The 14,115-nt window shown below is 32.4% G+C and overlaps 1 protein-coding gene across 33 annotated transcripts in view; it reads right to left on the reverse strand.

The window, feature by feature from the left end:
- The window catches only part of RIMS2 (regulating synaptic membrane exocytosis 2), a 598,763-nt gene that overhangs the window by 283,796 nt on the left and 300,852 nt on the right, over positions 1-14,115 (reverse strand). For 20 of the 33 annotated variants that reach the window (XM_046014350.1, XM_046014481.1, XM_046014287.1 and 17 more), the window contains 6 exons: positions 9,975-10,042; positions 8,027-8,146; positions 5,158-5,257; positions 4,081-4,204; positions 2,398-2,444; positions 719-831 (listed from right to left, as the gene is read on the reverse strand). The exons of 1 other annotated variant lie outside the window; for it this stretch is intronic. In XM_046014350.1, the coding sequence (XP_045870306.1) occupies positions 719-831; positions 2,398-2,444; positions 4,081-4,204; positions 5,158-5,257; positions 8,027-8,146; positions 9,975-10,042 (572 nt within the window). Of the gene's footprint in view, positions 1-718; positions 832-2,397; positions 2,445-4,080; positions 4,205-5,157; positions 5,258-8,026; positions 8,147-9,624; positions 9,834-9,974; positions 10,043-14,115 lie in introns of all 33 variants that reach the window. 12 more of the 33 variants (XM_046014324.1, XM_046014271.1, XM_046014316.1 and 9 more) reach the window with 1 other exon arrangement.

Genomic DNA, 14,115 nt, shown 5'->3' on the forward strand with positions numbered 1-14,115 from the left:
GAGTTTAGGTATTTTAATAGTTTAAAAAGAGAATGATAACTGAAGAAATTGATGAAAAGTGAGGACTCAAATTTGCAAAGCTCTTCTAACATAGGCAGGAAATGCCTAACTGAATTTTGAATTTTTATATAAAATGTTCAAGATTAGGAATCACTTACTATGAAATCACCAGTATACTCATTATTATATATTTCCCCATTTACTCAGTTTTGGCTTGTGACCCAAGCTTTTCAAGTATCATAATACCTCAGCAATATTCATACCCCAATTATTTACTATGAAATTCATACGAAATTTCCTTAAACTTGAAAAGCAGGGAATGTATAAAATTTACTTTCACCTTAAATATACATCTTTGTACAGTACAGCAATCTGATTTCTCTCAAAAGTCTAGGACAAATTATAGTCATTTTAATATATTGAGTAAAAATCATGACCTTGAATTTTGGAATAAAATTACTAAAGTAAAGGTTTTAGATATCCCCACAAATTCTCTCATTAAATTCCAGAAAAAAATCTAACATACTCTAATAAGGAAACTCTATGCTAAATAATTAAAATTAAATTTCAATTAATCAAAACTACTAATAATGTGAAAACTGATGGTTAAAAGCACAATTACATTCTAAAAAGGAGGTGGTTTACAAAAAGTTATTGTCATATAGTAATAACAGTACTTGGTATTCCAAAAAGAGAAATTAATGTAGTGATTACATACTGAAAGTTGTCCAGATAAGTATTGCGGAACATCCCTCAACATGCCTGGACTCATGGGAGAGGTAACGGAAATAGAAGGGCGATCCATTTTTTGAGATTCAAAAGAGCTAGAACCTGAAATGGTAATTATACATAAAGAACAATAATGATTATTCTTCCTTAGTATTTAATAATCTTTACCATATCGCTTTTAAATTATTTACTTATTTTTAAGACTTTATTTTATGTCTTTATTTTAAAGTCACTTATCGTTGTGAAATCAAAGTAAAAAATCTACTTTAATAGTATATTCTTAATTTTTGTAGGATCCGATCACTTCTCATCAACTCCACTGCTACCACCAATGGCCTATGTCACCAAATAATACTAAATATCAAAATAGTTTTCTCACTATTCTCTCTGCTTTCATCCTTGACTCCATTTGAACTATTTTCAAGACAGTAGCCATATTTTAAAACATAAATCTCTCCTCAAAACCAACCTATGTAGTTCTGATTTCCCACAGAATAAAAGCCCAAAACGAAGTAGACTTTACAGTGGTTCACAAACTCTATGCAATTTGGCTGCCATGTCTCTCCGATCCTTCACCCTTCCCACTGCTCACCCTGGTGCAGCAATACTTGCCTCCTTGCTTTCCTCCAGCACATCCTAGGATTCTCTGCCTGAGAGACACTGCACCACTTGGTCCCTGTACCTAAAAACCTTTTCCCCTAGATAGCCACTCTTCAAAATCTTTGCTCCAATCACTTCCTTTTCAATATGGTCTCCCCTGATCAACAGACTTCAAATGGCAACCCATCTCCTCTCTTCTTTTAGAACACCCCTTACTCCCTTCTCAATCAATCAAGAAACTTAGTTCACTGGAAAAAAGCCATTTGTTTAACATCTGAAATTGTACTCAAACACAAGTAATAAAACACATTTACATATTTAACATTACTTAAACTTATCTATTGTTCCATTACTACTCTGATCCAAATCAGTACTATCCTATTTTCTTCTTTTTTTTTTAAAGATTTTATTTATTTATTTGACAGAGAGAGAGATCCCAAGTAGGCAGAGCAGCAGGCAGAGAAAGAGGGGAAAGCAGGCTCCCTGCCGAGCATGGAGCCTGATATGGGGCTTGATCCCAGGACCCTGAGATCTTGAACTGAGCCGAAGGCAGAGGCTCAACCCACTGAGCCACCCAGGCGCCCCTATCCTATTTTCTAAAAAGAGAAATTAGGATATGATTCACTAGATTGTCCCAAGCATTCCCCCCACTTACTGAGGGTTAGTTTACAAAAATTAGAAGAAATTAAGGAAGGAGGGGGTGAAACTTGTAGGAGAGATGGATATGTTCATTATTTTTATTGTGATGACGGTTTCATCTGTACGCCAAAACTTACCTCATTGTGTACTTCAGTGCAATTTATTATAGTACACCTTAATAAAGCCATCTAAAAATATATAGTAGTTAAGAGGGCATGATTAAAAAAAAACTATCTTAAAATATTACAGAATTTTATACTTTATCCCACAGTAATATGAAATAATACTAAATTTTTCACTTATATCATAACTATGTATTTGATAACAAGATTATTCTATTTCTTACTTCATATTAATAAATAAAATACTTCATTTGACCCCTGGAAAATGACAATATTATTATTTTCTTCTAGAATGAATGAGACTTACTGGACTCCAGTTGTGCATGTGTGCTATCAGGGATTCTAGGGATATCTCTGAAATGACAGAACAAGAAAACAAGAAATTGTTTCCACAATTAACGCAACTGCTATTTTTATGATCATCAATCAGTGTAAAATGAACAAAACTGTGTATGATAGTAGTGTTACATAAGAAAGAGAAAACAAGCCATAGTACTTTATTGCTAATCAAAGTGTTCTGAACTAACCTCAACTACTTCGAAAGGAATAAACAGTCATATGATTTATGGCAGACTTAAAAAACATACGTCATTTTCTATGTGTTTTACTACACGGTGCCCATTCTAATACATTTTTGAATTTAAGATAGGTTTTATGATATATTTGAATCCTATTCTATTCTTTAATCAACAATATTGAGTTATAAATAAAATATCACCACAAGAAAAATTTAAAGATTCAGATTGTGGATGAAATTTTTTAAATGTATTAACTCCATTGAGGAAAAAATGCAAACAAGTTTTTCATTGGGACTTACAAATGGTAACTGAATTTATGCCAAAATTATGGACATTTTTGTTGGAGATTTTCCAGGACTGATAGATTTTAATAGTAAAGGTCATTCAGAAAAATATATAAAAGAATATTTATGAATTTGAGATAGCAAGCAAAAATATGATTAGAGGATCCTTTAATACCAAGAAATATATTTGATTAATACACGAAGCTGATACACTGCAGTTTTACCATAGTACAAAAGAAAAAATGAAAAAGTTACAACTTCATGTGCCAGATTCATTACTTTGAAAGGAACATTTCAATAAAAGTAAGTTACCAATGTAAGTCATTTCCTCCAGCATAAAAAGAGATCAAAATAATATAGTCCAATCATTTCCTAAATGAATGACAACAGGGCATTGGTATTCTTCAACAAAAAAAGAATTTCTATAGCTTCTACCCTCAAATACTCTTACCCCAAACTTGAACTTAATAATTTGCTGTCATTGTATATATTTTTCTATAGCTTTTACTTAGTTATAGGTGTATCTCTTACATTGGCTTAGAATATAAGCTTCTATAAGGGAAACAACTGCTGTGATATTTAATGAGAAATTATCAGCATACAGTACAAAACACCGTATTTATTGCCAACTTTTGGAAATTGCTAATTGAATCTAGAGGGAAAAAATTATAAAAGCCAAGGAGTACTTTGGTATTTGCTTATTTTTTGTCTGTTTCCTTAAACACATCATGTTGTTCCTTAAACTGTTCCCTCTGTTTAGGAACAGTGTGTCCTTGGGACCTCTCTTTCCTATGTAGAAATCTCCATTTTGAAAAAAATATGTAAAATTCATTGACGCTTATTTTCACAATGTAGAGGACTGCAGTTCATGAACTTTCTTTTAAAAGTAATTGTTACTTTTTTTAGACTCCTTCTATTATGCCTTTAGTTCCCTATTAAGCTAATAGACAATAAAAATTATAAACACCTAAATATTTCTTCTTCTATAATAACTGTGTATTCTAGCATGATCAGATAAAGAAATGTCATGATTTTTGGTGAGCTGTTTTAGCACAAAAGGAGAAAAGAAACACTGTCCTCAAAGCAGTAATTTTTATAGAGCAATCAGATTTTTAGATTGCACACTACAAATTGTGCAATAGTAGTCAACTCATAAGGAATGTGCATAAAATACACAAGCCAACTCACCCAATAGGTCTTGAAACAACAAGCTCCACTTGTGGTTCAGGTTTGGATTCCAGAATGATGTTATACACTTCTTCAAATGTGGCTCCTTGCAATAACCTTCCATTCCATTCTAATACTTCATCACCTAGAGTGCATTCCAGTAATGATAATCTTAGAAAGAAAACTAATCCCATTACTTTGAAACCAAAGCACTCTTAAACTGCAATGAACTTCAAAGAATAAAGTCACCATCATGGAGTAGGACATACTGAGAACAGCTCCATTGGCATAAAATTTGATGATAAGGATGATTAGTGTTTTTACCCAAAAGGACAAAGGTCTGAGGGATAAAACTACATAAAAGTTATCTCTGTGGTTTCTAAATAGGAATTTAATTCTAGAAATTATTAAAATCTGTTAACTCTTTGAAAATTTTATGACTATATTCTCTGTTTGTCAATATCTATGCAACACACAGGAGAGAGAGCACCAGCGGGGTGGCCGGGGGTGGGGGTGGCAGGGACAGAAGGAAAAGAAGCAGACTCCCTGCTGAGTGAGCAGGGAGCTCGATGCTATGCAGGGCTCAATCCCAGGACTCTGGGGCCATGACCTGAATCGAAGACAGACACTTAACCAACTGAGCCGCCCAGGCACCACTACGGTTTCTTATAAAAAAGGCTTAATACTTATCATCTTATCATATTCTCTTCAAGGCATTCAAGGATCTCTCCAATAGTATCCATTACCAAAGAGATAAGGAATCACACATTGTAGAAAATATGTATTTATCTATAATGTTTGTTTCCTAAACTGTTGGAATTTAAAAAAAAATGAAGCCTTATGGCAAACAAAATAGATTAATACTAGATACACAATAAGAATATCCATCAGCCAAAAGAATCAGCAAATATAAAAATCTTTTTATCTAATGTGACTCAAGAAATAATAGTTACATTTTCCATTAAGAATAGAGATTTTTTACTTAAGTTAAAAATGAGTTCCTGGTTTTTGGTCAAATCATTTCTAAGTGAGGATGACTTTTTCATAACTACTTGAGTTTAACAGTTTAAATATAAATAATCAAAGATAGAAACCTACCTGGTCTAAGATGTCCTACAGTATCAGCTAAACTTCCTTTTTTCACTTTGGTAATAAAAGCACAAAGCCGACCTGATTCAGTCATCTTTCCTCCTACAACCTTTTAAAAGAGAAAAGTGTTAAAACAGGCATATTTTTCAAAGGAACATAGTTGAAGATTCAAGTAAAAAATAACTAGACAATTTGTAGCTTTTAAAACTATAATATTCTAAAAATAATTTTTAATAATATGGTGTTATTAGAAACTGACTACATGTTCCATGAGTGGACTTTTTTTTACATAGTCTAAAATTTTCACAATTATTTGTAAAAAAAAAAAATCACATACTTTAGAAAGAATTTAATAAACTATAATTTCTCTCAGAATTGTTTTTATCATTTCCAAAAACATGCTATTACAGTATTATATAATTATATTAACGTTCCTAGTTATAGATTTCAAATATCTTAATCACATAAATATTTGTTACTTTGACTATAGTTATGATAACCCACCCAAATTCCATTATTTAGTAATCTTTCAGGTTTATTGATTAATGTAAATGATAATGATGGATTTTCCCTAAGAAAATTACAAAATGTACTTAATCTCATTATAACTCATGTAAACTTCAGGCCATTTGCATTCCAATTTTTCTATTTTTATGTTTCTATTAAATACATATCTTTTAGAAAGGGGAAAAATAAATATTAGCAATAATACTGTGGAGTCATATGGGTACCTGTAAGATGGGCCTCTTAGAAAATTAATGCTTGTGATCAACTATCATTCAAGCAATATATCACCTTTATAGCATGTTAAGCAAATAATACTAATTAACTTCATTAATAAGTTTTTTTTCTCTAAATTGAGTGAATTTTATCTAATTCTAATTCAATTTATTTCTAAATTGAGTGAATGTTACCTGAATTTTAAAAAATCACTGGCTTTTTCTATGTTATTTATTCCTAAGTTGCAGTAAAATACCCTCAGTTGCAGTTCAATTCTTATTAACTAATTAGTCCTATGTTTGATTCTGAAAATTAAATGTACAGATATTAAGGAATATTTTAAAACTTTCTTGGCCTGATAAACTTTAATAATAATAATTAATGATACTTTATACTATCATTATTATTAAAATCTTACAGTGTGCTAGCTACTGTGCTAAATACTTTTATATTGCTTTATTTAAGTTTATTATAATAATTCAAGAAGCATTATTAATCTCCATTTTAAAGATGAGGAATCTGAGGCTAACAGAAGTTTAGTTGCCCAATGTCATATTGCTAGCTGGGATTCAAACCAAGACTTCCTGACCTCTACTTTTTACTGCTCTAACACTCTATTGGACAGATCTGGATTTAAATCTCACCTCCATCATCATCTTTGTGACCATGGGCAAGTTATGACACTTCTCTAAAGCTATTTCTCATCTCCTGCGTTAAATAATCTGATAGAAGTAAAATGCTCAGATGAGGGCCAGCTATGGGTCAGCCACCCAATAAATGTTAGCTGGCCAATTCCACTTACACCCAAAGTTTTCTAATATCTCACTATATTCTATAGGACAACTTCCATGGCCATTGCTTAACTATAAAAACCATTTACTCTTTTTTCACTTCAGTTGTTAATTCACCATACAGACGAACAACAATAACAACAAACCAACAACAATAAAAAAATAAAAAATAAAAAAAAAAATCACAGAGTTCTATTTGATCTACTTACCAAATAACTATCTGGTATTTTACAGTCAAATATAAATTAATATTTATAGTAAATCTCCAAACATAAGTATTTTTGAGTTTCTAGACTTTAAACAGTATTCTCTTTCTCCTACACACAAATACACACAAGCCCACATTTTCCTATGCTTAAACAAAAATTACATTCTGATTGTTAAAAAACAAAATTCAACCGACTAAATTTGAAGATCTAATTGGCTTTATTAAGTGATTCATGAATTGGGCAGCATCTCATCTACAAGCTGAAGACAGCTCCGCTGAGCTCAACAAAAGAAAGGTTTTCAAAGGCAGAGAAAGGGCATTAAAAAAATATATATGAGAAAGGAATTTATTAGCAAGGAATGCACTGTTAAGGCAAGACTGCCCTCCAAAAGGGGGTCTATCAATAAATTTCCTAGTATTGACCAGGAAATTCCATGTTGACTGGATAGAGTTACACTACTCGGGGGCTAAAACTGTGTTAAACTAGGGATTAAGTTTTGTTTTACTGACACGGGCCTTAACCTAAGTGAGGCTATTTGAGGCCTGTGGTTTTCCTTTAAACACTGTGTCGTAAATATATACAATCCTAAGTTTGCATATTTAGTAATTGATTAAAGCCATTTTTTTGTTTGTTTGTTTTTTTTAAATATTTTATTAATTTATTTGACAGAGAGAGAGGTCATAAGTAGGCAGAGAGGCAGGCAGAGAGAGAGGGAGAAACAGGCTCCCCACTGAGCAGAGAGCCTGATGCGGGGGCTCGATCCCAGGACCCCAAAATCATGACCTGAGCCGAAGGCAGAGGCTTAAACCACTGAGCCACCCAGGCACCCCTAAAGCTATTGTTTTAATAGCGTATAACACAGATACAGACTTAAAGGACAAGCTATATAAATAAAATAAGTTTGAGAGCTGTATTCAGGATTCAAGCATATCACTCGAGTTTATTTTCCAAAATCATATATTTAAGTATTATTGTGGAATAAGTAATACTTGAAAATGAAAAGGTTTGGGGTAATGAGTGCAAATACCTGGGAATTCTTGGAAACGGGAAGAAAAAAAAAACACCAAGTTGGCATAAATTGGAAAGAGTTATTAAATTTTTGCTTTTCTCATAAATCAGTAAGGAGTGAGAGCCAGAATCTCATATTTCATCACATACCTTCAAGCCAAGCATTGCTCCTGAATCTCGAGGCACACTTCCATCTTTTAGACGTTTGTTTAACAAAATGCGACCAATTAAACGATCTCCATCTTTAGATGGCTGCCACGTCACAGGGTGCTGACATAGTACATCAACAAACAAAAACATTAATTTTCTTTTATGTTAAATGACCCCTTGCTGTACAATGTCTCTAAACTCCAGATTTCCAAAGTGTTATGATTACACAAACCAGTTTGCATTTAACACACTGATCAAAAGGGCTTACTACATTATGTAGATGCTCAATTTTATAACCTCAAGATTTTTCGAAATCCAATTACTGCAAATTCTTCCAGTGCCCTGACACATTACTGCAGTTATATTGTTCTGTGAAATCTGAGAAACTTGAAAATATATGCAAACTATCTATACGCTGAAGATTAATTAAAAATTCACATGACAGAAAAGATAGATTGGACTTCTAGAGGTTAGATTCATTTAAAGTGATATTTTGATATTCAAACACTTACTGGAGATTTTGAAAGACTTAATTACAGTGAAAGTTAAAAGGTAAAATTATAGAAACACATCAAATTTGAACCTATGATAGGGGCTTCTTTGAAATAGGTTTCTAGATTAAAATTATAAAAATACACAAGCCCCAGTAAGTTTTCAGTTGAATCTGCATGAGAGAAAGAGACCTAATTCAAAGGTGAGGCTAGTTTATATTTCTCACTTTTTGTAGGTTCATTGATTCTTTCGGGTCTTTAATCTATTTAGTAAATTAAGTTTATTAGATAATTCATGGTATATCCACTGTTAAAAGCTTGAAAATGTTAGGAGTTTATCTCTTTCTCAGGGCAGAGCCAAGCCCTTTAAAAATCATGACACCATCCATTATAAATTGTATGTCAAATAACAAAGTAAACGATTTGTGTAATCACAGTTTCATAGTCATCTAAAAGTAACATGCACATCTTCATGCAAAATTTGGCAAGCAAAAGACAAGTTTCAATCAATCTCTATGGTAAAAAGATTTCAAAAGTCTCACTATTCTAAAAGCAAAAATAATAAATACCAAAGCAGATGGCAATGGTTCTAGTACTAATTAATACTACATTAAAATGCTATGACAATAAAACAAAAGAGCAAAATGACAGTGAAAGGGAAAAAAGAAAAACAACTTTTTCTGTGCAAACAGACCCAATTATCTCCCTTTTGCCTGGGATTCAAACTATTAATAATTTAATTTTCATCCCAAGGAAAATATATGCAAGCAATCAAATAAGCCAATCCAAAAATTCTTTGTATTTGTGGTTTATAAAAACATCACAAAGTTCTCTCATGCGACCATAGACAAAGCATTCCTTTGTTCCTAATTTTTTATTTCATTTACTTATTTTTTGTTATGCCGTCAAACAACAAAAACAGCAAAGCAAGCAAGAAGTATTTTGGTTTGTTTGTTTTGGTTTTGTTTTTCTTTTCTGCACCTTAAGAAATGCTACATTGACCCTTGAAATGCCCTGTCCTTTTATTATGTTCTGTTTGAATGAGTGACAGAGAGCAAACGAAGACCAAATGAGCAGGTTAAAAGGCAGGCTCCACAATGTCAGTACCTTATCACTATGGCTATGCTCCTCGTTAAGGGTTGTGCTACTACAGGTATCTACCCCAGAGTCCTTAATCTGAGGCTCAGACCATTCCAAGTCCTCTTCCAAAGAGTGGCCACCAAAGTACATCATTTTCTTTTGTCTCTCAGACCTGGTGTTAGAGTCCGACAAAACTGCCTGCTCACTAGTTTTTCTTTTTCCCTTTTGACTGTCCCCTACAGGTGTGGGATAAAAATAAAACAAAAATAATAATAATAAAAAAAAGATACAAAAAAGAAAACATGCAAAGGTGTAAATAAAAAAGGAAAAGTGAAATGAAAAACAAAAATTAAATAGTAAGGCTCCACATGTCTCACCAAAGACATTGGGGATGCCTCACTGCTATGCCAAGACGTATGGTCCAACCAGTTGTAATCCATGTCTCCTGTGAGAGTCAGACAGACAAAGAGTGCAGTAAAGGAGACAGCGAAAGAAAGGACAGACAAAGACATTATAAACATTTTAAACTATGTGATCCTGTCTGGTTTCAAGAATGTCTGCAGCACTCACTATATATACCAAGAGAAAGCTAAGATTCCAAATGAGCCCAATTTATAGAATGTAGAATATAAAATTTATGTACTCTAGATGGATCCTACAGATCAAAAGTTCTGCAAGAAGAGAAAAGGCTAATAATAAACAGGAATAGAAATGAAAAAATTATATATTTTGAAAAAGAAAAAGACTATCCACTGTGTCTGTTATTTTTTCCATGCTGGCCTACAGACATGAGTTTGTTCTCCAAAGGTTAAGGAACATTAAAAAAAACACGAAAAAAAAAAAGTAATTAAATATTTTTTCTGGAATGTAGTATGATATTCTTTATAATGTTGAAACCTCCCCCCAAAAAACTGGGGTAGTTTAAAAAAGAAGAATTGGTTACACAAAAGATTAATTTTTTATGAAAATGAAAAAAACAGGGTCACTGAATTTCTATTAGTAAAAATAAAATCAACTTTACTTAAATATCATGAATTACTTAAAATTACCTTGAAATTATTTTTCAAATTTTTTGTAGAAATTGCATTCTCATAAAAAGTATATTTTTATAATAATTTTGTCAGACAATGTATATAATTGGCAACTAAGAAGGAATATCCATTTCCTGGATTTATGTGCTCCTTATTCGCCTTACATTAAAAAAAAATTCTTTTTATTCTATATGTGTACATATGCATCTTTTTAAGCTCTAGTCGTATTTTCTTTTTCTTAAAAATATTTACTAAATACCTTCCATTTGCTATGTATTGTGCTAAGCTCTAGCATAAGGACTAAAACAGTGAGACACAGAACAGAGTGAAGATAAACACAATAAATAAATCATGAATGTCATACAGGAGAGTACACTATGAGAGAATATAATAAGTGCAAACGGCAGAACTCTCAAAACACCATGAAACAGTATAATAAGAGCTAATGCAGATTTGGGGGTCAGCAATGACCTTAAAGAAGTGATCTTTAAAATGAGAAATGAAATATGTGGCCTAAAGGCAAGGAGATCGGCCGACAGAAAGTGGAGGAAAGAACATCCCAGGAAGAAGTGAAAACAGGGTATTCTAGAACAACCAATGGAACACCAGTGTGTCTGAACCAAAAAGAATCCTAAATGAGGTGAGGCAGCACAAACCAGCTTAGAGAGGACTTTTTATGCTGTATTAAAGATTGTGGATTTCATTCACTGAAGGATTTTAAGCAAGATGTTGACATGAACTGATTTACACTTTAAAAAGATGAATCTAAGTACTAACTCAAATTGGGTTGGAAAACACCAAGGTTCATAGGTATTTGCAATAACCCATGGGACAGGTAATTATGGCTGGAACAAAGGTGACAGCAACAAATAAGGCAAGAAAAAAGGGAACTGAGAGATGTTTTGGAGGTAGAAATAAAAGAATTAAGAAAGGGGCACCTTAACTGGCTTACTCAGTAGAGCACGTGACTCTTGATCTCAGTGTCATGAGTTTGAGACCCATGTTGGGTGTAGATATTACTTTTAAAAAATTTAAGAAAGACTGAAAGAGTCAAGGATAAATCCCAAGTTTCTGGCATTAACCGGATGGAAGGAAAGACTACTTATGAGATGGAAAAAGCTGGAGGAAGAGCACTTTTTATTAGAAAAGGGTGGGAAGGAAATACTCTATTTATAGAATCTGAGATGTCATTGATTGTAAAATTCATATATATTAAAATGATAGAAATATGCATCTTAGAATTTGTTAAGTATGGTGATTGATTTTGGATGTATTTTTCAAAATATTTATAAGTTATTCAAGTAGGCATATAAAAAATCAATTTGTTAAGCTGCAACAAAGAAAAGTCCGACCTGCAGACATAAACTGGAATTACTAGCATGCAGATTAGACTAAGTGGATCATTTAGAAACAGAAGATAAAGTAAGATATGAAGAGAAGCCCAACTGCATTCTAACATTTAGAGTTTGGATTGAGAAAAAGAGAGTCTGACGAGCAGGCCAGAAAGAAAAGAAGGAGGGAGGGAGATGGGTTTCTCCAAGCCGAACAGAAGAGAGTTTCCTTAGCAAGAGGAGAAAGCAACTATGGTGAATGACTTCTGTATAGTAGGTAAGATAAGGAACTGAAAAGTTTGCATTTGAATTGGCAACATGAAGCTCAGAGGATGTTAGAGAAAACACTTTGGATAGAATAAGGAAAATTAAAATCTGTTCAAGTAACTGAAGAATCAAGGGGAGACAAGGAAATCGAAAAATTGTGTGTAGACAAATGGTTCCCATGCTAAATGGCATAAGCCACATCACCCTGGGACTTGTTAGAAGTGCCAGATTGTCAGGCACCAGCCAAGACTTAAGTAATCAGAAATTCTGTGGATAAGGCCTAGCAATCTGTTTTTTAACAACCCACCAGGTGATTATGATCTCAATAATGTTTGAAAACCACTGGAGATAATACTGTTAAGAAGTTTATTTATGAAGAATGATGAAGTTGGGCTATCTAATATACACAGAATTCACTTGGTAGGGAAAAATATTCTTTAATCTACAAAATAGAGAAGTGCTTCCTCATCTTTCTCACGGCACAAATTGACAATTATAAATTTATGGCTACCCAAAAAGTTAAGAGTATTTATATCTCAGAAAACCCTTTGAAAATATAACATTGCTCCATACAAAAGCACTGATAAATCTCCAAACTGAATTAAATAAAGTGTAGAAACCCTAAATGAAAATTCTTGGCTGGTTTATGTGAAGGTGTGAGAACAGAACTCACAATCTCTCTTTCTCCCAGTGCCTACAACCTACCAAAAAAGGCAGAAACGAAGTTCTTTCCTGAGTAAATAAAGGAAAAGCTGTTTAACCATTTGAAGCCAAAGCAAAATATTTGACTGACCAAAAAAAAAAAAAAAATAGTGTTTTATGGTAGTCAGTAAACATTTGTTGAATGAGTTAAAAATAGAATTACTTAAGAATTAGATACAGTAATCAATGTAAATCATACACAAAATAGTCCTCAACCACTAGGACTATTAGTATTAATATTCTTATTTTGTATAGCTTCAAAGGGCAGAACTAAGATAATAAAATATTCTCCCCTTAGTAACGTTTCCAAAATGTATCATTAGGCTCTCCAGTTCCAGAACAAGAAAAAGAAGACATAGAAAGAACCTAATGGAAATTTTAAAATTGAAAAATAACTGAAATTTAAAAAGCAAATGAATGAGCTCATCTGTAGAATGCAGAAAACAGAGGAACAACTCAATGAACTTGAAAATAGAACAGAATACAAATCACCCAATCTGAAAAACAAAGTAGACTCATAAAATAAAATAAAATAATGAAATAAAAATAAATAAAATTTATTTTTATAAATAAATATTTATTTATAAATAAATAATAAAGCCTCAGGAGCTTGAAGAATTATAACAAAAGATCTAAAATTCATGTCATTGTAGTCCCAGAAGGAGAAGACAGAAAAGCTAAGGTTGAAAAGGTATTTAAAGAAAAAGTGACTGAAAAGTTCCCAAATTTTTAAGACATGTAAGCTGAGCCTACTGATTCAAAAAACTACGTTAATCCCCAAACAAGAAATGCTCAAAGAAATCTGTGCCAAGACACACTGTAATCAAACTAAAAACTAAAGACAAACTGTCTTGAAAGCAGCAAGAGAAAAACAACACCTTACCTAAAGAGGGAAAATAATTCGAATGACAGTGGATTTCTGATCAGAAACCTTGGAGGCCAGAAGAAAATGGAACAATATTTTTAATTGCTGAAATAAAAGAATATCAACCCTGAATTCTAAACATGATAAATTATGTCTCAAAAATGAATGAGAAATAAAGATATTCTCAGACAAAAGAAAACTAAGAGAATTTATCGACAGACCTACCCTAAAAGAATGACTAAAGAAACGTTATGGAAACAAAAATAAGCAAAAAAAAAAAAAAAAGAGGAAATCTGGAAATATTGAGAAGGAATAAAGAACA

Source organism: Meles meles, chromosome 1 (assembly GCF_922984935.1).
Source record: "Meles meles chromosome 1, mMelMel3.1 paternal haplotype, whole genome shotgun sequence".
In the NCBI taxonomy this organism is placed as follows: Eukaryota; Metazoa; Chordata; class Mammalia; order Carnivora; family Mustelidae; genus Meles; species Meles meles.